The sequence below is a fragment of the Festucalex cinctus genome, chromosome 13 (genome assembly GCF_051991245.1).
Source record: "Festucalex cinctus isolate MCC-2025b chromosome 13, RoL_Fcin_1.0, whole genome shotgun sequence".
NCBI lineage: Eukaryota > Metazoa > Chordata > Actinopteri > Syngnathiformes > Syngnathidae > Festucalex > Festucalex cinctus.
Genome location: NC_135423.1, coordinates 22,284,390 through 22,308,969, shown reverse-complemented (window position 1 = coordinate 22,308,969; position 24,580 = coordinate 22,284,390). Strand labels below are relative to the sequence as shown.

Genomic DNA, 24,580 nt, shown 5'->3' with positions numbered 1-24,580 from the left:
ATATTGGGCAAGAAACATTTAGCTTGAAGGGTTCTCACATATTGTAGAAGAATACTATGGACCCTATTTTCATTGATAGGCGCTCATGCATTCGGTGTAAAAACGGCTGCAAGTCTAGTTTAGCATGTTTGTGAATTTGGTAGACCGCCTCGATAGGCAAATGAAGAAGCCGTTTCAATTGCAAACACATTTTCTAATTGTGCTACTCGAGCAAAATGTCAAAAGAAACTGCAAACAATCAGAGCAAGTAGGAGTGCTTCTAGAATGTCCTGGATTTGTTGAAAAAATGTCTCTTTGGTGCTTTTCAGAAAAGGGATCCACAAAGCATGTCCAAAAAAGAGAAAAAACTTAGGCACTCAAAGGGTTAACACGTGAAAGGCCTTTATTCCAACATGGCCAGTTGATTAAAAATTGCCTATGTTTCGGCCTTGGTAGGCCTTCGTCAGGGCAAGCTTGAGCGTAGGCAATTTTTAATCAACTGGCCATGTTGTAATAAAGGCCTTTCACGTGCTAACCTTTTGAGTGTCTCAGTTTTTTCTCTTTTTTGGCCAAAAGAAACTGTTTTGTGTTTGATTTGCACTGGGCACAAAAATAAGGCCCTTTAGTCATCTCCCAGATTTTGGTGTTACTCTTTTCATTGTATCTTCACATGAATTAGATTTCACCAAGTAAAACATGCTGGTTTTAGAACTCAAAATAAGCATACATTTAAAACTAAACCAAGCTTATTATTCATTCTCAGCTAAAACCTTTTGCTACCATCACAATGTCATTGCGATGTATTCAGTCCAGTGTAGCTGAAAATGACCTCGTTAACGAGTTAGAAACAGATAAACACAAACTACGATGAATATATATGATTTCAATTCCCCGTTGTTCATGCAATGTACTTTTACTTTTTTTCCCATGTTGATTGGCCTAGGAATTATTAATAGCTTAAAAACATAGTTAGTTGCCCAGTATTCTCAGTCATTCATATCAAATTCCACTGAGCTTGAGGAACATAATGTATATTACAAATAAAATATCACCATAAACAAATTGAATTGTATACATAAGTAAATGTGGGATTTTCTCCACCGAGGATTTCATGAAATTTTCACATGTTGTGGGATTATTTTGTAGCTCACTGGAAGTGGCGTGTCAGGCACTCAAAAATCCCTCATGTCATCCGCAATCTGTTACTAGTCATCATTGCTCCCACAGCTAATAACCCTTCATCAACATTAAAATCCAACAAACTAGAAAAACAGCCAAGTCCGCCGAGCCCCAGAGCAAATCTCTTCTTGCTTCTCCCTGTGTTTCCAACTGAAAAGATGATAAATGGTATGCAACATTTTTCTATCATTGTCATATCCAGCCATCTCACTTGTAATTGAATTATTACATTATGTGTGTAAAATATGGATGAATAGACAATTGTTTACAGTGTGTGTACATCTGTATGGATTATCACATATTAACATGATCAGGGCTGGGTATTGCCGCCAACCTCACGATACGATACGTATCACGATACAGGGGCCACGATACGATACGTATTGCGATACATATGTATCCCAAATAAGACACTTTTTTTTTTTTTAAACAAAATATAGGAAAATAAGTATACTGAGACACGTGCCATGTTAAGTTTATCAATAAATACATGTTGACATTCTTCCTCTGCTTTCATTTTTCTTAGCAAGACACAGTGTCCAATCACCGGTGAGCTATGTTTGCATTAATTGAAGGCAATTAACTTCAAAGACGCTGCTGGTTTTGATTTTTTAGGTACAATGCAAGCCACAAAGGCAAACGTGAACTGCCGATTTAAAGTTAACGAGCAATATCGATTCTGACGCCTGCGTATCGATACGTACACTCGTAATGCTTAAACAGGTTGTCGCCAGCTTGCAGTGTTCAAAAATACACGTCCATGTAGGAACAATAGATGACTCACAATTAGTTCCGCTTTATCCAAATGGGTAAGTCTGTGCTTCTGGCATTTACCGACAAGAACCACACTTCTGGAGCAAGTAGGAAGCCGACAACTTTATTTGAGTGACATGAATATAATGTATTTTATTTACTGTTTAAAGTTAGAAGCGGAAATGACGTCAATTTTTGCCATGACATCGTACGTGCCATTATTTATTTATTTCAAATGCCATGTATACGGGGGGTAACTCTGTCAGCTTGCGCATGTAAACGTGTTAGTCCGATTGTCCCAGAAAACTGAATTCTGAATATAACCCGAATATTGCCTGCATGTAAACGTAGTCATACTCTCCCCACTGCCCACCTTAAGATAACAAGCACATAGACACATGCACCACCAGGCCCACATACAAAACTATACATAAGCACAAACTGGCACTTTCTCTTTTGCCATTTCTCAACTAAAGTTTAGATAAAGAATCAGGGAGCAAAAATGGGAAAAGGATGGAAAACCTTTCGATTGAAATCAAAAGATGTGGTTTAAGAGGTTGTTGGTTTTTCATGACAGTCGGGTAAAGGAAACATAAAAGCACTTAAGACTCACATCCTAGATTGGCTGCTAAAAGATTAATAGATGCACCAGTAGAACAGAATATAAAAGCTTTTAGAGATACTCTGCCCAAAGGGAGCATCATTGATTCTTTGGTTGGAACCATCACCGTCATTTGGCAAGATGGTATTCAGTAAATGAAGCAAGTGTTTCATGTCAACAGGCCCGGCCCCTCTGTGACCCATGAATGTGCTTGTTAAGGAGGAATGCTATTTAGCAGGCGGGCTTAAAAGTAGCTTCTATTCCATTTCAGATCATTTTCAGGTCATTGTCCGCACTTTAGGTGGCTCGATCGATGTGAGAAAAAAGTGACATCGAAGTGACGGATTGATTATATTGGTGTCTTTTTCAGGCAGCCGCGTTGAACGTGTCTGTTATTATCCTGTGACATCACCACATCATTGAAAGCATCATGCCTTCCATTATGCAGATCAATACCTATTTCACTCATACAGATGTTCAAAGTTTCACATATGTCAGAAGTGAGGGGCATCAATCACGCACAAAACAGAGGTAGATTGTGTGGCACGGTATGATTAGTGTGATGCTCACTGAGCAAGATAGGAAAACCCTAATATAATCCAACCAGGACGGATGCAGTCATGGACAGACATTTGGTATAGATTTACAGAACTCAGAATGAAAAATATCAAGTGTAAACAAGCAACTGATTTCAAGCTATCCACCCACACACAAACATAACGCAGTTCCACCTGCTCATTGGCCCTGGATCCAAGGTGGTGAAGCATGGTTAATTCATTTTCTAGTCATTTCCTGCAATGTATCCTGTTCAGGGTCACTTGTGAAATGGCACCTACCCAAGCTGACTTTGGGCAAGAGGCAGGTAACATCCTGGACTTGCCAGTCAATAACAGGCCATTCCTATTAATAATATCCTTGTGTAAAAATAATTGGTTGTGCAATTATTGTTTCAAAAGTTTAATTAATCTATGTTTCATCCGTGTTTGCCTTTTTTGTTGGCAGCGCTTGAATGCACTTGGTCCACAGTCAAAAGTGAAACTGAAAGAAAGCATGTTTTTTTTTTTCTTTTTTGTTGTGTAGCCTACTTTGTTGTAATAATTTGCCACTATTCTCTAACATTTATTGCTGTGTATAAATATTAAAAGAGTAGTTTGAGCTAGTATGTTATTAAAGGAATATTGGGGCATATTCACTAAGAATGCGCTGCGTCCGGTAATAGCGCGAAATATTGCACCACAACTGCACCCGCAGTCTGCGCCCAGTTACCAACCTATTTACTAAGGATATTGCTCTAATCATATACCGACGCAAACACGCCCACAAAAAATGACAGCTTGGAGCAAATTTGCACCTGATTTACCACACATGGCAATGGATTTGCGCCAAGAACATGGTTGTCATAGTAACAGTTGCGAGAAAGATTATTTATTATCAGAAAGCGAGGTTGGACCGAGAAGCGTTTAGAGCGCCATTAAGCTGTACAGAGCAGAGAGGACGACAACAACGTCATTCATTCATAAAGTACAAATTATTGGTGCGATCGTTTTTATAAAATATATTTTCAGAGGTTGGAGTGGGCGTACAGTATGCATCCGGCACGTAAGAATGATCGTAAAATGCCTTCCCGTTATTGCCAATCAGCCGGGGTTGCGTTATGTGTCCTAAACTAACATGGAAATATTTCCCTCTCTCTCTCTCTCTCTCTCTTTCTCGCTCTTCTCTCCTCTCTGCGTGATCAGCCGCGCATGTTGTGCTGCAAATGGCATGCACTGTCGGAGATCGAGGTGCGTCAGGTTAATACATGCTTTCCAAAAACGTTATTTGCGTCACGCAAACGCGGTGTTGCTATTTGCGCTGGCGTTAGTGAATTAGACGCTGCATATCAATGAGTCTCATTTGCATTGGGGTGGGCATATTTTGCGTCAAATGTATGCAAATTACCTAATTTTTACATGCGCGCAAATAACACTGGCGCACCGTGGCGCAATCTATTCGGCAGAGCACTTAGTGACGGATTTCCCCATCTGCGTGGGTTATTAGTGAATTAGGCGCTCCCTAATTGCTCCATTTTTGCCGGTTAGCGCGGTGCAAAGGCGACGCAAACCTTTAGTGAATAGGCCCCAGAGTGTAGTATTTAGTGCCATCCAGTGAAGAATTTTTTTTTGTTTATTTAAAAAAAAAAAAAACATTATTTCAATAAAATGCAAAATAAAATTATCTGTCAAATCAACGTACATTTTTTTTAAATATATAATCGTAGGTCTAGTAATCACTAATTATTTTTACATAGGTTGCACCACGTCTTAAAGGAGGCTGATATGCTTCACTGCCATCTTTCTGCTAAGAATTCCCAAAAGAGAAGACGTTCACAAACACAGTTAGCCTGTGGTGGTGACCGCTGCCTACTTTCACAGGTGGTCGTCACTCCCGCTGCTTGTCTCCCTCTGCTTTGCTCTCGCTAGCATATGCTAGCTTTTCCTCGTAGCCGCTGCAACAAATTCTTGCGAGCCAGTCTTGCTCGCTCCTCGCCGGGCTGCTCGCTCGCTCACTGGGCTTGCGAATTGTGGTCTCCCGGAGGCACCGTAGTACGTGCTTTGACCTTAGATCGTTGCTTTCTATTAGTTCACCACAAAAGGGCACTAAATTTGACACTTAAAGTCCCCTTAAAGGCCACTATGTTAAGTCATACTATAGATAAGGCTTTTTTGAGGTAATTTGCGTTGAATGAATAGTGTACAATCATTCAAGTTTGGGGGGGGGGGGGGGGGGGGGTGCTCAAATTGCGTTTGCATTCAGTTTTTGGTAGGGCAAAGCCAGCTAAAAATTGACAGCAAATGTCTATTAGGCACACACATAGGAAATTACAGTACTCTAAAATGTGTTTAGTATTAAAATTTAATGTTGCAATGTAATCCCTACTCTGTATTAAACATGAAAGAAAAAGAAAGAAAAACAGTGGATATGATACATTGCATCTGTTGATAAATAATAAATGGGTGGCTGTATTGGATTCAGGATAACAATCCCCTCTGTGACTTTCTCATTACATCCCTGATGTGTTTTATATTGTGGTGTGAGTTTACCATACAAGCACCTTAGAGGTAAAGCACATCAGCATCTTTGAGGTACTTGGAAAGTACTGACATTGGGCAGCTGAGTTGTGAAGAAAGAAATCACCTCTAATTTATACAATCTAGTGTTGCTGATGGCAGGATTCAGTTAGTTTTTGTTTTGAAGTAATCATGTTCCTTATACATAAATCAAACTGGTTAAATTAAATTACCATTAAATTACATTTTGTCCACTGGAGTGCCCACTGTCGACCACTTAAATGACCTTCTGAAATCTTGCTGTTGCTTAGCATATGATGAAAAATGTTGCTCTCATTTTTGATAATAAAGTTCACATTACTCTCCAATAAGATAAGAAAAAAAAAGGATATATATATATATATATATATATATATATATATATATATATATATATATATATATATATTAGGGGTGTGAATTGCCTTGTACCTGACGATTCGATTCATATCACGATTCACAGGTCACGATTCGATTCGATACCGATTAATCCCGATACGAATTCATACGTCGATTGTTGCGATTTTTTTTTTTTTTCAAATTTAGAAAATAATAATCAGTGTGTCAATAATTCGTGTTTGAACAGCATTAAAATAAAATATTAAGGCTTAATGTTCCGTTCATATAACATTCTTCCATGCTTAAAGTGTGAACCCTAACCCGAAGTAAGGCGTTTTGTTGAATATTTTTCCATTAAAAATGGAAGTTTAAAAATCGATTCAGCCGCCTATCGAATCGATTCGAGAATTGTGCGATGTAGTATCGCGATATATTGCCGAATCGATTTTTTTTAACACCCCTAATATATATATATATATATATATATATATATATATATATATATATATATATATATATATATATATATACATATATATATCCTCTGATATACTATACTGGTCTGGGCCACGTGCGATCAACTTTGAGTGAAAGTGGTCCCTGTATTAAAATTACTTTGACACCCGTGAATTACACAATGCACAATGATTACAAGTATGTAATAATGTCTTGGTTTTTAGCAACATCTAATAAGAAGAGCTGTTAATAGCTTACAAAAACTGTGGAGGATCACCCAAAGTGTCCCACACGGATTCTCGTCCATATGTCCAGAATGAAAATACACAGACAGAGAACAGCACTTGGAAGGTTGATCCTGTAAAATAATGAATGACACCAGCTGAAATATTCTCTGTTTTCTCCTCTTCATATTTTATTGCCTGTATCTGAATCTTACGCACTGCTCCCTTGTAGTAGTAGAAGAAGACAACATCTGTAACTAAAGACCTGCGTGGAGGTGGTCATATCAACTTTATTGCCCTAATAAAGACTTGAAGTTTACAGTGCTTGTGGTGATGAGAGTTAAACCCAAGACAGCTGAACCACAGGAGGAAGAAGCTATACTTGTTTTATGAATATGTTTAGTGTTTACAGTTCATTAATGCGGTTTCTTGTTTACATCACTCTACTTTTATAGTGACAGTATTCCTTTGTCTTTGACTTGACACTGCAAAGTCACCTCTATGTTTCATCATGCAGCTTCAGAGACTCAGGGGGATACAGGATGGACGAAAACAAATGAATAGAGGATCTAAACACGGTGGTTGCTACTGAAGGTTCATTTAAAGCAGTAGACAGGTAGTGGAACCTGTTTTGTTTTTTTTTTGTTTTTTTTTTTAAAGTAATTCAAATGCACTCCCAATGGGAATGTCAGCCTCGGTCTTTTAAATATGCAAAAACATCAAATCCACATCCTACTTCAAAAAAATGGCCCTCCATGCGACATGAGCATTTATTATACCATATGCACCATATTTTAGCTTCTGCGAATATACATCTTTGTGATTTATACAAGTAGATTCCTAAAATGAGTTGATGATCACTTTTTTGTTTGTTCGAATATTCTTATGCAAATACTTAAAACATTTTTGGAGTGTACTTGGAATAATGAGGTCAATGGTATTTTTCTGCAAAGCATAAAATTCCATCAACGTGTTTGCCGACAGGCGAAGCAGAGAAAGCATCTCCTGTTTATTCCCACCAGCGGCAAATAATTCAAAGTGGTTATTTATATGAAAATTCAACAGATAGCATCTTTAAATGTAATTCAGCTAAATCGCTCTTCAATTTGCAGAGGCTCAATAAGAGCTTTCTCTAACCCTTCGTTTTTTCTGGCTTTCCTTCAATTTCAACCTGTCAGTCATCACCTCACCAATTCTCTACCGTTGCCTCTTATGCCCTCTTGAAACAGTCGCAGATTGCCATCTTTTTTTTCTGCAATATGCATAAAAGTTGATATTCCAAGGTGCTGGAAATATGAAAGAATGTGTGATTACGATGTCAATTCATAAACAATGCTCCCGGAGAGATTCCATGGATGAAAGCACCAATGCCACAATAAAATTGCACACTCATCCAGGGACAAGTCATTTGCCACACTGTGGAGCACCACAACAAACACCAAGCTGCGGCGTATACACATAAAACCACGGCAATCGACTCAGGGGAGGCAGAAAGAGAACAATGTAAAAAAAGAGTGGAGCCATTAGGAGTTTCAATATCCTTTCTGAAAAAGAGTTTCTGAAAAATGGACTCATCAAAGATGTAATAGTCAAACTGGAATTTATCACCCAGTGGTGTCTGTGTATGCTTCCCGCAAACTGATAATTAGATGTGTGACGACATCTGCTGGTATGGAGGGAGGGAGGGAGGCAGACAGAGAGAGAGAGAGAGAGAGAGAGAGAGAGAGAGAGAGAGCGAGAGAGAGAGATCCCCCCCCCCCACCTATTCAAATAGACAGAGACACAAAATGACTCCAGACCACTTCCATAACACAAATTCCCACATTGGACACAGACCCATAAATAAAACATAGAAGCCAATAACCATTTCATATGTTTTGAGTGCTTCAAAATCCCAGCGGGAAAATGTCACATAACAGCACGACAAAATCTATGATTTTGGGCACCTGCAGGACGCCATAAAAGCGAGAGGTCATTGATATTTAAATGGTGCTGGCTTGTGTGTAGTGAGAGGCTGATGGGGTTGGCAACTGTGTGTCTTCCGGCAAAGTGTGTGATGTCGAAAAAAGGATTCTAAAGTTTGATTCAAAAAACAACTGTACATGAAACATAATCAATCCCATTATTTCCCACTTATACAACGTTTGCCTTTTAAACAATTGTAGAGTTGAATTTGAGATTAAAAAAACAATAATCATAATCTCTTATTTTATTATTATAAGTGGTTGTATAATCATTAAATAAAGACCGTCAATTACACTTACAAATACTTTGGTTGACTATGTTATTCCGATCACAGTTAGAGTAGTGCAATCATTTTTGTACAAAATATCTGGACACCACAAGCTTCATCATTGATTTTTTTTTTTTTTTTTTGTTCAAACAGCAGCCATTCTGACATAAGCACTAAACTAGCATGATACCAAAAGCAGAAATATCGGAAAGAAAATACTGTAACAATCCAAATCCAGTCCAATACAATCCAACAATCCAAACCCAATGCATTCAACTTGTAAATATACAGAGGGCACACAACACAAGCATTAGGTGAATGCATACATATACGACATATGGACATTTTCATTTTCTCCACCTCCATTTTCCAGTATATTGCTTTCAAAAGCCAGGCCAGTAAGATTAGAAGAACAAACACATTCATACTTTCATTAAGCAATAAAAGGTTCAGCTCTATAGGAGCATCAAAGTCTCTTGCGCACAACCAGCAGCTACGCCACAATGACTTCACACAATGTTGCTTTTTGAAAGCTTTCATTAAAAGATAAATTTATGAACTGAAATATTGCCATCGGTATCTTCCCTTGCTAGATAAAACGAGAAAAACTGTACACAAAAAGAAAAAGTTTTCAGTCGACATATGCTGCCTTATTATCTAAATGTAAAAAAAAAAAATGTAACACTCCTGTGCACTTTGTTCTCCTCTGATTTCAAACACAAATATTGTATTGACATGGTTTTAGTTAAATTTTAAAATTCGTCCTATCTTCCTTGTGTCTCCAATTGACTCGCTCGTTAAGTTTTCTTTTGTCCACCTGTGCTTCTCAACGGTACCTTGTGTCATCCAATCAGCTCCCTCAGCCATGTGCGTCTTGTCCAGGTGCCTCTCCTTGTTTCATCAGTTTGTTTGTATTTAGCTCCCTGATTTCATTTAATTCTTCTAATGCCGATGTCAGACTACGCAATTTTTTTGTCTTACACGACAGTTGCGCTGTCACATTACACGACAAATTCGCTCCGTGTCGTGGATGGGGCGTGTAGTCACACTACAAGTCTGAACGCGACAAGACACCAGCCGATCATCGCGTGTTGTCTTGCCAAGAGAGACGCGTCGGTCACTGTTTGTCGGGGAGGTGGGACAAAAAAAAAAAAAAAAAAAAAAAAGAGGCAAGGACAGGGAGTGTTTGCGTGAATGGAGCACTCATGGGTCAAGTGTGATGTGAGCACATTTCTTGCGTTCCCTGCTCCGCAATAGTGTTTAAAATCTGATTTAGTAGCCAACACTGTATTTTAATTTATTTAGGCCTATATGCGCCGGGGCAATATAGCCGATTTTGTTCATTAATTTGCGGGATGACATCTTGTTTTATTATTTTATCAAACACTGAAATATTATATTGTTTGAGTCTTTTTTAATGCTTCATTTATTCATATTTGACTTGTTTTAGTACGGTGCATTGGATAGTATGCCACTCACTCTGAGGGGGGGAAAAAAAAAACTTTCAAGTGAGAGCGGGTGACAATTAAGGCGGCAAGGCCTGGCCCGACTATTTGAAAATGTGATCGATCCTCACTAAATATGTGCCCATCCCTACTCATATGCCCAAATCTCTGAAATTATTAGAACAACAGTCACAATATATTTTGGTCCTCTATTCACGTCGCCGTTGCCTGACGGGTTGCACGGATGCGTGCGCGCTCCATGCAGCCGCAGCGCTGCAGCGGGGCGCTTTTTTTTTTTTTTTTTCCTCGAGATGCACCTGTCCGGCCCAATCCCATGAAATATCCAGTGGATAAATAAATAAATACATAAACGAATAAATAAACAAATGTATACATAAATAAAAAGAGCTATAAAGTGCTGATCAGTGTGAGACTGACGTTTCGCTCCCTCTCGCTATTGGTCAATGCTGTGGAACCAAACGGACGACGACGTAGGTATGTCACATTATGCGTCAAGACGAGAAAAAAATCTAACAATGCTAGACTTTCGTCGTCATGGTCGTGATCCGTCCAGGACAACAGGCGACCAATCGTTGAACGTGTCACACTACACGGGCGACGCTACGTCAAGACAACCCAAAATCGTTTACGACATGCCCCGTTTGTCCACGACACACCTCCCCACCTTAAATTATGCTAACAATCAGTCCACATGTATGGATATTATTCAAAATTATTGACCAAAATAAAGTGTTGCCATTGCAAGCCATTTTCTCTTTGATGTAATGTTAATGGGTGAACAAACATACTACTTTTGGAGTGTCCTGAAAAGTGACTATTTGGGAGGTCTAAGGTTTCGGGCTGCTTGACATTAGCGATATGTTCTCTTGAAGGCGAGACAGCAATCCTGTGTAAGGGTTGATAGAGCTTTTAGAGCAGTGTTGTCAAAATATGTATTTTATGAACAAATAGAAAAGATGACAGATGATAGAGATGACAAACCTTTTGAGTACATTGAATTACATGGATGAACTTATGTTTGAAAAATACTGCAGCATTGTGACTTATTATGCAGCAAAAAGCAACTTTTCCTCTCAGGATGTTGGTGTGGGGCCCCGACACTCTCTGAGACAGATGTTGAGCTCAGCTCAGCCTAATGAGAACCTGGGGGGTGAGGGTGGAGGGAGGTTTCCTGGGTGTAGCTGGCCCAAATACTCATGCACTGGAATGGACATGCCAAAAACACCACAACAACATATATTTTAAACTGGACCGTATATAAAGCAGAGAATTAGATGAGACTGACCATAGTGAGCCTCGTATGGACAATAAAGGTGTGCTTGTGAGAAAACAAGATTGACCTACACGCCCATCAACTAAAGCATATCCAAATGACAAGATATCCAAATAAAGGGCAAGGGGAGGTCCGTCAGCATTTCTAGAATGTGCATGTGTCTCATGTGCATCCATTTCTGAGTGTTATCGTACTTTAATTATCACATTATTTGCTTGCAGCCTCTGCTAATAGAAGAGTGTTCACGCTTGAGGGAATCATGAAACCATATTTACATGAAAATGCTCTCAGCCGTTCTTGCCGGAGTTTTTCGTTTGCAGGAACGTGATTGAATGTTGAGCATTTTCTTACACAACATCCCCTGTGTCGTGGCTCGTTCATACAAATTTAGCTTTGGTTAACACCTCCATCCAAAACAAACCCAGAGAGTCTCCTCTGGGGGAAGGATGAAAGCAAAAATCAGATTAAAAATATTAAAACCTCTTAAGTACTATCAGTCCAAACCTTTCCAAATGGAGAATATCAGTGAATTCTCAGGCAAAGGCTGAAATTGAGAGTGAAAGATGAAGCGAGAGACACATCCTAAGGGAAGTGGGGAATGGTGATAAGACCTGGGTAAGTCTTACTCTCTGTAATTGCCTCTTTGCTAATGCTTCACCAAGAAACCAAGTGGGAAAGTGGAAGAGGATGATCACCTAAGATGATGAAGGAGATAATGTTTCAGATACCAGTGACAAAGACGGAAACGTAAAAACACAGATGATGGTGTGATGAAACAAAGGGTGAATGAGTAGGGTGAATGGATGCAAAGTAGTGGGAGGAGCAGGTACACAGTGACCCAGATCCTCCTGCACGTTAGCGGGGGAGTCTAAAGTAGCATCTGCAGAGAGGGAATACAGGATGAAAAGAAGACATACAACATAGGATTAGCAACAAACACACTGCCAGGATCATAGAAAGCACGCTAAAAGTCCAACAACTGGATCAAATTGCTCCTACAAATGCGAAGGGTCGTGTGTTCTTAAACTAGAGCGAGCTATAATTTGAGGATTTTATGCATGCATTGGCACCCAGACCGCATCAGTACATTCACAAGCAGCTTCTCAGTATGATTCTCTGTAGCTGTAACAAAGGCTCCATAACTGAATGAATGACAAGCTATAAATGTGTTTGCATTTGTAAAAAGCTTTCTACACAAAGCTGAGCCCACCTGCTTATTTACAGATGAATGTGAATAAAATTATGCTTGACTCATATTACGCAAACACTTTATACTACTCAACTATAAACGTATTAATTGTCAAACAATTGGCGGGAAACATTTTCTTTCTGCTTCTAATTAGTCACTCTATATTGAAATTAAATGAAAATGTAAAAAGTCTTCTGGTAGTGTGGTATCCTGTGGCTGCTTTCATGATTGTGAGTGTCAATGATTGTCTCTGGGTACCCTGTGATCAGTGGCGTAGCCAAAAAAAAAAAAAATTCAGTGGGGTGGCTAGGATGGCAGAACACCTCAATGAAGCGCTGCCATAGGCACTCACATCATTCACATTCTTCAAACCCCCTCTGCAACCGAGATGGCGTTGTTTATCATACCATCTTCAGTCAGGGCTTCGTGAAACAAAATGCGCACACATCCAGAACTACAAAGAATTACAAAGGAGGCTAAACAGGTCTGCATGTGGCCATATGTTGTCGTCCGATTTCATGAATGCAAACTAGAACGGATGAAATGATTGTACATCATTACTCACCGACATTTAGGTACCGCCGCCGCAGCCTCTTTTAATGTACATGTATTGTAGCGTTGGTGAACTAATCAGGCCAAGCAGCAAACAAACAACTCTTTAATGACAATTTGAAAATAAATGTCGGCCGCAACTACGCCAGAACACAACAGATCGTAATGCGCTTAGCTTACCAAAACAATGAGACTGTGTTACCTTCACGGCCCATGCTGACCATGGGAAACTACCCAGATCTGATATTGTTTCTTATAATTAAAGGCCCGGTCTGCCATTTTCACTTTTCCGTTTCTTGCGGCAATTTGACAGCACGCACGGATTTTTTTTTTCACTCGCTTGTTCACACATGTAAGCTTCTGTGAGTGAGTGAATGAAAAAAAATAATAATAATCCATGCGTGCTGTCAAATTGCCGCGGGAGTGACGTCACGCAGCCGAAGAATTCGGCTGGCCCCGTTTGCGACACGCCCCCCGCCCCCGCTCTACGATTGGCTGGAGGGGTATAAACACTGTCTTTCCACAGAAACGTCCCGCTGTTTACAAAATAAACACAAAATGGCAAAATACAGGCTGGGGGGGGTTTAGGAAAAAATCACCACCAGACATTAAGAGAAGCCCACAGCTGTAAATTGAGAAGTAGTTTGTTTGTTTAAATCCTGTATTTAAAAAGCGCCTTTACCTGAGCAAAAACGACAGACCGGGCCTTTAACTTTTTGTTGGGTAAAAATTTCATTTAAAAGGACCTTGAAAAAAATAATCACAAATGATATCGCAATCACAATTTTTGGGCAAAAAAAATCACAATTAGATTATTTTCAATAATCGTTCAGCCCTGATGGAAACCCAGCTATAGGCTAGTTCTACGGATTGACATATGGTGGGCCATGGCCACCATGTCGCTCCACCTCGGCCTGTGATTGACTGCCAACCAATCCAGGGTGCTGTCTGCCCCCCCCCCCCCCCCCCCCCCCCAAATAAGAGACATTCTATCGAAAATCGGTGATAGTCTTAGAAAAAAAAAAAATGAGTGTAAGATCACTGTATCATCTTGAAAAAGAACAACCTGGTGTCACTTTGTTGGATATAAGTGCATTTTATCATTGAAACGTTGCACATTCCCGCACCATTTATGCCCACCTATCTGTCACTCATCAACCACTGCTGGAGCTGATTATATCTGTGACAGCCTGTCAAGTCCTGAGTGTTTTCTCACTCATCTCCACCCCTTTAATCATCTTGCACACTCGTATATGTACATGGCCAAGTCACAGTAAGGCACAAGTAATGAGACAAATGCTGAAGGTCATCTTCTGTTTAGACAATGAATTGCTCCATTGCTGGTTTGGGGATCGTTTCAGCACCAAGGACAGTGTTCCACTTTTCCATTTCGCTATTATTCACACGCATACTATCCCATTGCAGCATGATTCTTAAAAAATAAATACAAAATATATCCCGTTAATATAGAAATTTCAACCATATATAAATCAATATTTAAATCTGCTATGTCAGCTGCTATAGCATCTGCTTACTTGCTGGATGACTGCCAGCGGGACAGACACTGATAAGATACACAACCATCATGACTAAATAACATTTTTATCATTTAATGTATAAGTGGACATACTGTAAGAAGGCAGAACTTTAACTGCTGAGCAACACTGTACGGCTAAGTTATGCTCTTTGATGGCTTATGTAAAATATGTCTGTGTGAGCATATGTCATTCCACACATACTTATGATGATGTGTACAAGTTACACCAGCTTTGCAAGGCTCACTTCAGCTTGTCAATGTCTAAGGTATGGCATGACAGATATTTTCATGCAAAAAAAAAATGTTGGATTAGTGTGTGGACATTTAACATCAGGGAATAATCGTGGTAGGGTCATGTGTGAGTGTGTGCGTGTGTTGCTAATCTCACGCCATGTGGGAATGTGCAATAAGAAGGAAACAATGAGCGCTTGATTAATATGTTTGTGCAGGCTGCCCGTACCTGTGGATAATCATCAACCTTGCAAAACATTAGCAAATACACAGCGATAATGGTTTTTGTTTGGCTTGTGTGTGTTGACTCCCGATAAGTCAAAGCAGTTGCAGGGAGGAAATGGGCATCTGATATGCTGGAAAACTGCTCTTGGCCTTAAAAACAAAAATATATTTTGCTCAGTCTTTGTCAAAACATTGTTAATCAGATACATATTGTCTTTTTGCAAGAGCTCAATATATGATGAGGCAATCATCCAGCACTTCATGTAATTTCAGTGATTCACATCATGCCTTCATGATGATCATGCATAATGCAAGCATGCATAAATCCTACAATGATGCATTAAGACATAATCTACTGCTGAGAGCATTCATTTAATATTTCACCATAATTTCTAAGTGGTTAAGACGTAATTCTATAATATCAAGACAAAGAGTGCACTGTTAATTTTTCTTTTAAATAACCCTAAAAATATCTCCTGCACAGGGCTGGACTGGCCATCTGGCATACAGGGCAGATGCCCGGTAGGCCGTCCTCTTTTGGGGCCGATGCAGTGCTTTTTAATGGTTATTTTCCTACATTTTACCGCAAGAGACTGGCCCACAATTTAGAGAGACCAGTCAATTAATCCATGAATATAGATAGCAAACTGAAACATCATCAATAAACTTCAGTGGTTGAACTACAAGTTAGGCAAGAGTCGGGCCGAGTCAAAATGCCAGGGCCGTTTTTTTTTTTTTTTTTTTTTTTTTTTTGTGCCATTCCAACCCTGCTCCCACAGAAAACTTTTTCCAGTCTTGTGTTAGACTTTGCTATCACAAGGGTAACTGAAGTCAAAACTGAAAATGCTGTTTCAGTAAAAAAGTTTTTTTGACTGTCAACATCAACATGTATTTCACCACTGAAGAGTAGTGTTTAGGAATGTGGCTCATTCACTACTGTGATCAGTCACATAGCTATAATTAGGGATGGGTGAGTACTGGTATCGGTATCAGGCTATTCAAGGTATCGGTTCTAGCGATGGTGGTGACTGATACAAGTATTGGCCGCCTCCTTGTGGCCATTTTATGATCAAGAACTGTAAGTTGGAAATAAGAAAAAGGCCATTTATTTCTTGGAATTTTAAGGAAAACACTATATTGAGATTTTTAAGTCTTTCTTTAAAATTATATGTTTTTTGGGGAACTTTTATGTATAAATAGTACTAGTGGCATCGATACTTGGTATCAGTAACTAACCAAGAGTTGAGTACTTGCACTGGTATCAGTCTGAAAAAAAGTGGTGTCAAATTGAAATTGAAATGAATGTCGCATTGATCATAATAACTGAGATACCCAACCCAACTCCAATGTAAAACATTGTCACATAAATACAATCAAATTATTAAAATGAAGTGGCAAAAATGAATTGCTAAATGAAACACATCTGATCAATTTGTTGATGGTGGAAGTGATGCATGTTAATAGTCTAGTAGTTTTACTTTCTTAAATGTGCATCAGTGAGTCCAGCATGAAGTGAGACTCTCTTCTTTTCCAATTTGTGGGGCAAATCAATTAGTCTTGGCTGTCTGAAGGAATATCCGCTGCCAAGAATGGACAAAAGGAAAATATGATGAGGAGACACCCACTCACTGTGCAGTGCACCCAGGACTCTTAGATACGGAACAATGTGCTTGCACACACTGTTACGTTGTTATGAAGCACCTGCTTTGACATTTAAAACGACAAAGGAAGGTGAAGAAAGGAAAAAAAAACTCAGCTGTTAAAAAAAGTAAATTGTCTGTGGTATTTTTACTAAAAAAATAAATAAATGTGGAGCACGTCAAGTAGTCAAGGAAAACTATGTACTCTCTCTTGTAGTCTTCTGAAGCTTTTGGAAATACTGAATTCCTTTCCAGTGACAAGGTAATAATGCTATCCATTAAGCTAACATGCATATTTCTGTAAAGTGGGAGGAAGACTGAGTAAAAATAAAGATTAGAAGATAAAGAAGAGTTTGGGATAAAATATGCATTGACAAGTAAGAGTTCAATGGGAAATGATAGACTGGTGACGTGTACGGAGAAGTTAATATTTGTTGATTTATTAGAGTACGGTATTGGAAAAGTGATGTCATCTTGGGACTGAGCTTTAATGTTAAAAGATTTCCAGGCATGCATATGGCAGCTTGTGGAACAACTACATTCTTTAAAATAAATTATTTTAAAAAAAAGAAAAGTCCTTGTCATCTTTCTGACACAATCCAAATATTTTTTTGTAGTTGTTTTCTTGGTCACATTTGCAGAATTCACAATCTTCCATCAAAAGTCTGCCTGTTGTGTTAGCACTATTAACACAAGGACAGGGACCAGATTAATAAACAGCTTTTAGCTCCAAGCAATAATCGTTGCAAATGGAAAGACATAAAGGAAATTCATTTGACTTAATGACTGTTTTTCGAAATTGCATTGACTAAATGTGATTCTAAATGTTTTCTTTAATAATCTTCTTAAGTGTGGTTTGTGGAATGGGATACTTGTGATTAAGGAAAAAAGAAAATAGTACAATATTTTCAATTTGTGGCATTAAAGTGGCGGCGCTGAGAGTATTTCCCGAGGCACCGTCCAATCAACTTTGCTGCATTTAGCTGAATCCGAACAGAAATTATATCCCTATGCACTTCAGAATTCATCGGGCTGCTTCTGTCTTTTGCCACATCATCAAAAAACCACAAGTGACCAAGTGCCGTTGAAAGCCATGATGCCCATGCCATCATACTAACACCACCATGTTTACGGAAGATGTGGTGTGCTTTGGATCATGAGCTGTTCCAAACTTTCTTCTTCTCATCATGCTAGGTCAGGTTGATCTTAGTCTCATCTGTCCAAAGAATGCTGTTCCTGACCTGGACTGACTTTGTCAGGTGTTTTTTGGCAAAGTCAATTCTGGCCTTTCTATTTTTGAGGCTGATTAATGTTTTTCGCCTTGTGGTGAATCCTTTGTATTTACTCTCATGATGTCTTCTCTTTATGGTAGACTTACATACTGATACACCTACTTCTTGGAGAGTGTTCTTCACTTGAGTGGATGTTGTGAAGTTTTTTTTTTCTTCACCGTGGAAAAGATTCTGTGATCATCCATCAATGTTGTCTTCCATGGACGTGCAGGCCTTTTTGAGTTCACAAGCTCACCAGTGCATTTTGTTTTTGTCACAATGTACCAAACTGTTGATTTGGCCACTCTTAACATATCTGCTCTCTCTTTGATGGTTTAGTTCTTTTTGTCAGCCTCAGGATGTGCTGTTTCACCCGTATTGAGAGCTCCTTTGACAGCATGTTGTGTGTTCACAGCAACAGCTTCCAAATGCAAACGCCACACCTAGAATCAACTCCAGACCTTTTAACTGCATATTTGATGACCGGTTAATGAGGGAAGGGCCCATGTTTTTATTATTATTATTTATTATTATTTTTTGAAGCCTTCTGAGTCAATTGTCCAATTACTTTTGGTCTCCTGAAAAAGAGACAGCTACATTTTAAAGAGCTGTAATTCCCAAACCCTCGCTCCAATTTGGATGTCAATACTCTCAAATTAAAGCGGAGAGTCTGCACTTTAATTCTATATTGATTATATGATTGTATCCTGGGTATGTTTTTGTCAACCGCTAAAATAACAAAACTGTCACTTTCCAAATACTTTTGGGCCTAACTGTAATTGCAATGTGACAACTTACCCATGTGACAACAAGACTAGTCTATCTCTCTATAGCAAATCCTTTGATGCGTCAAGACCTGATTAATCAACAGGTGCACACAATCAAAAATAATCCTGAACAATTATTTTGTTAATTAATTGATTATGATGTCCACCATTCCCCCATAGTAGTTGCTTTTATACTATATTGTTGGCCTACAGGACAGCAGTTGCACTGGCCTTCTGCCATCAAAGCAACCATCTGCAACTCCAAATGAAAGCGGCTACAGCATGAAAGCGCAGAGCAAAGCAGCATTATTCAATATGTGTGATGTTCCTCCATATTGCTGAGACTTGCCCGCCTGACTGCAATGGCCCAGCTTGGATTTGGCCCCCATCTTGTTTCAAAGCCTTGGTGGAGGATTTATAGCCTGTAATGTACGTTCTCTCGCCAATAAGCAAAGATGAATGTGCCTTGCTTTTTATCCCTACCCCCTTTTTCATATGTTGCATAAACACAACACACACAGAGAAGCCCCATATTAGAATTCCAATTTATGGAACCCGTGTCAATTAAATCTGATATCCCTCGACACCACTATATAGTGGGAAACTAAAGCTTGTTAAAACCTGGTTGCTGTTTCTTACATGTAGAACTGACAGTCAAAATTTGCCATATTTTTATCTGGACATAATGAAGCAGTAAAAATGTTCCACCAACAAAGAGAAGCAGTGGGAAGCTGAATTAAAATACACAGTGTCGATAATGAGCTATCTAAATTCAGAGTTTATATTGCTCGGAATTACACAAAAGCGTGGCTCCAGGCACCACTGGCAGAAATTCGGCAGCTTTTTCTGCTCGGCTGCCTGATGATTCTCCCCGTTGAGCGGCGACACGCTCGCTCATGGTGAAAGCGTTCGAGCCGCCGAATGTATCTGCAAGGCAATATTTGAGTTTATACCAACATCTTTTCTGCATACTTGGTGGCTGTCAACGTGTTGGCTGCAATCTGTCACTCTCCCGCATGTGCTCGGCCAAACACACCTAAACACACTCGCTTGCGTAGCACAGGATGTTAGCTCTTTAAGCCCTGATTGCTGACAACTCCGAAGCACATACTAAGTGGATACACACACATTTCGACACACGCGCCGACTTTAAAAGGATGACTCGAGGGTGACGGCGGTTAAAGGAGGCTGCACGTCCACGCTTTCCTGGAACGAAACGGCGGCTAAACAGAAAATGACAGCAGTGGCGGCTCTTCAAAGTTATCTGGAAAACAGCATTGCATACTAGCGCTACAATGGCGGATCCTTCACCACATATGACATGAAAGGACTATTTTGGTTTTAATTTCACAAACTGTTAGATGTTTTAGGTTTGCAGCTTTTTGAAGCTTGTTTCTTGCTCTTTTTTTTAACCTTGACTGGAGAAGAAAAATGACAGTCTTGATTAACACTTGACTCCTTCTACAGTTTACAAGCACAAGGACTTATAATAACTCAGTGTATCATGTATTCTATACATGTATAATATGGGAAGAATCATGTAAAATTATGCCTTGCTTGATTTTTTTTTTTTAACTACCATACAATTCTGTGAATATTATGCAACTGTGCGAAATAAGCCCTAAAGAAAAAAATCACCCTTAAAGGTCCGAATACAAAGATTTAATCCAATTCACATTTCCATAGTTAATTTGTTTTGTAATACATATACGTAATTTCAAGCAAGTTGTGAACCATACTGACTAAAAATCAGGTTTTAATGGCAAATTCCTAGTGTTTCCGAGCTTACCGAAGTTTGAGACTTTGTGGGTGTAGTTGCTTTACTTACCGCTAGGACTACCGAAAATGACGTTTCAGTAGACACGCGGCATCGAACACATACTGTGCACAGTCCACTCTTTCTTGGATGCTACACGTTCAATCAATGGCGACCAAACTTTTGGAATCCGATGAGGAAGGTGATTTCAAGACACAAGAGACGACACAATACACCGTTGTCCAACCCTATATGTTTGAGCCGGAGTCTCAATGACAATGATGAAGATGTATAAAGTATCACGGAGGAGCCTGAACAAGACTCAATACGAGCAGAGCGAATCGGAAATATAAACCGATATGTTTGTGCACTTCTGTATCTGTATGTATTTGCTCAAGCAACCTCAACTTTCTGTAGCACTAAAGCGTGAAAGACACCAACAGCCTGACGCGCTGTGCTAATCGGAATAATAGTAATGCGTCGGCTGCATTTTCCATTCACAAAAATGTTATCAGATGCACAGTACGAAACAACCGTAGCACTAAACTATGAAATTTTCAAAATGATCAGCACAATGCTTTGAGTGCTTGGTTGGCGACCATAACTCAACGTTTTTTGTTTTTTTTGGTTGTTTTTTTTTTTCTTCTTCTCACTCACTCACACAAACTTACACGATCTCCCAGGCGGGGAAGCGAACACTGCCAGTATACGTTTCTTATTAAGCCGCCTATATATTACTAGAGGTGGGCACTCCCCTCATTACGTCATTGATGGATGCCCACCTTTCGGCGAGTGCTTTATGACGCAAAGCCTCAAAAAAATTACACGGACTGAGCACTGAAGGAAGCAGTTTCACGTCCGTGAATCCGGGTCAGTACAGAGTTAGTCTGTGTATTTTTTTTCGAGGCTCCGCGTCATACATGACGGGCCGACGGGAGTGTCTACATTTGTATAATACCCCCATCAAGTCTTTTTTTGTTTTTTTTTGTTTGTTTTTTTTTTAAATGAGTGTTATTATTAGAGTGCTCTTTTTTTAATGTTTCAAATCAGAATTATTTGCCCAAATGCCCAAAAGAAATCTGTCACAAATCACAAATGAAAAGTGAAATAGGTCAAATGAAATAACTTTGAGATTAGAAATATTCAAAAATTGAGTTAAAAAAAAAAAAAAAGAAAGATCAAAAGAGGTAAACTGTAGTAAAAAAAAAAAAAAAAAGTGGCACAGGGTTTACCACCCTGACAAAATCAGCAGACTCTCAACCACCTCTATCCCACATCTTCGGATCATACTGGTTATTTTCAGCTTTGAGCCTCTTTTCACAATATTCATATTTCAAAATACTTTGTCAACACAAACGTTTATAACATTTTTCAACTCATTTTTTATTATGTTGTCTGTCACAATATAAATGTTGTCCAATAGTGATAGGCAATTTTCCTTCTTGCAAGCAAGGTCATTCAATCCCTGAAAAATGTACGCATACCGCAATTGAGAAGCTAGTACACACATAGGACGCCCAAGTTGCTTGTTCAATAGATACAAGGTTAAAGCTTAAAATGGAGGCCAGGTCAAGGCCTGTGTGTGTTTTCATTGCAGCTGGCCAGGCACCAACAGAGAGGTTCTTACCTGTGTCACAATGCACCGAGGGTGACACCTTTACACACTCGTCGTGTCTCGGGACAGCCAGACCAAATTGACAGGTGTCACCTTGTTATTCTCCTGCGCCAAAGCCAAGCTCAGTCTGCAGGGAGTTGATTAGCAAGAACCTGTTGCCACATTTACCCACGGCACAATGCCAAACTCATGAGAGAATTGAGCAGACATGCTGCATCCGGGGACACTGGGAGACCTAAAATTAGCTCAGCGATGAAGCGAGACTGCCAACAGTATGGCACATATTTATGACATCCGGGTGTCATTGTCACATATTTGTGGATTTGGGTATCTATCAGTCACACGTTTTGAAATTCTAATGAGTTAATTACAGCTGTATATTGAATTAGTGTGTTTATAAATCCCATCAGTGTTTCATTTATGTGCATATGACATATCCTGACTTAATTAAAAGTAAACTAAAGAATCTGGATTGATGAATAAAGAAAGATAGTTGTTTAACTGTTAGTATGGTTGTAATTGGTTTTGGGGACCACAAACTTAAACAGCTAAACATCTTTCTGTTTGGTGATTCAACTGCAACGGGTCCAGAAATTATCATAATAAATTATTTTACTGTTTTTCTGCTTCAGCTGTTAAGAAAAAAAAAAAATGCTCTCTGCGCTATTGTCTATCATCTAATTGCTGTTTCAATTGCAAACACACTAAAATAGAACACAATACTACAGGTAATCAAATTAAAGAGTATGAAATATACATACAATATACAGTATATTAAGAATAAATAGGACACTAAATCCTAAACCTGGGAGGATTAAAAACTCACTTCAAATGCACCATGAATTTCACTTTAAACGTGAATACTATGGTACAAAACAAATGCAACTCCAGATCAGTTAAAGAAAAACACATTATGAGCTAACTACTGTACTGTTCTTGCGATAATAAATAAAAATGATGTACCATTAAGTGCTACAAAGCACCTTGTAGTCTCAACAGACACTTTGTATTGTACACTTGCACAATCAGTAATGCAATTCGAATTGAGAGTTGTATTTACAATGTTGCAAAGATGACAGAATGTGATTGACTGTATTAAATTCAACACGATTGTGATTTTTGTAGTGTATCATAAATTTTGAACTTGTCTTAGTGTCTAAATATTAGAAATACTAATAATAATAATAATAATAATAATAATGGTGATGATGATGATGATGATGATGATGATGATGATAATGATGATGATGATAATAATAATGATAGTGAAAGCCTGTGTTACATTGTTTTGAATTGTGCAAGTGTACCCAATATTAGGTACAATTCATTACCAAGAGAGTAGGAGTGAGGTGATTTAACAGGCAAAGGCAAACGAGCAATTATTAGTTTACTGCATCAGAAGGGCATCTCTGTATCAACATGGGCTCCATCGAGTTAGCATCCCACCACGCAGCACAGTGATGTTGCCCTTCACATGCAGTGCTGGCACTCCAAGTAAATAGTATTTCCTACCTTTGGAGTGAGCCGCGCTCAATCCCAGAGCGACCACAGCCAACACACCGGCTGCTGTCAGCATCTTCACGGTGGACACCGCTTTGCTCTTCTTCTTTCCTTTGTATATTTATCTTTCCCTCCTTCTTCCTCTTTCCGTACTCTTGCTGTTGTTGTTCACCCCCGACTCCTTCCAAGGCTGGCAGCGTGCTCTGAAAGACGGAAAAGGCGGTGCACCGTGCGCGTCGCTGGAAAGGGAGCAAGTGGAGAGCTCTCTGCTGGAACGGGACGAGAAGCCGGCAGTAGCCCGGGACTGGACCGGTGTGACGTCACAGGGAGGAGGGATGTGGGTTTTTTCTCTCCCTTTCTCCTTGCAAAAAAAAAAAAAAAAAAAACTCCCACCATCCTCCCATCCGCTGCACACACACACGCACACATGAATTTACGAGCAATAATCCACCAACAAGAACCCTAGTCTGATATTGCTGGTGCGGTCGTGTTGTTTGTTGCTTATTGCATTTTGCATAGCTAACAGATCCAGGCGCGACAGCGCATCTGGCGACACAATATAAAGTACTTTGAACTGTATTTATCATGTCATGTGTCATTACTCCCCAACTTCTATTACTTTACAATGTAAAGTAAAAGAATAATAAAGTAAAAGAAAATAAATAAATCAGGGGTGTCAAACGTGCGGCCCACAAAGGGGTTTAA

The 24,580-nt window shown here is 39.2% G+C and overlaps 1 protein-coding gene across 1 annotated transcript in view; it reads right to left on the bottom strand.

Annotated features, from left to right (window-relative positions):
• Positions 1-24,183, bottom strand: part of LOC144033188 (calsyntenin-2-like) — a 239,778-nt gene extending 215,595 nt beyond the window's left edge. The window contains exon 1 of the mRNA XM_077541104.1: positions 23,888-24,183. Coding sequence (XP_077397230.1) covers positions 23,888-23,951 — 64 coding nt within the window. The 5' untranslated portion in view covers positions 23,952-24,183. The remainder of the gene's footprint in view (positions 1-23,887) is intronic.
• Positions 24,184-24,580: the final 397 nt, after the last annotated feature.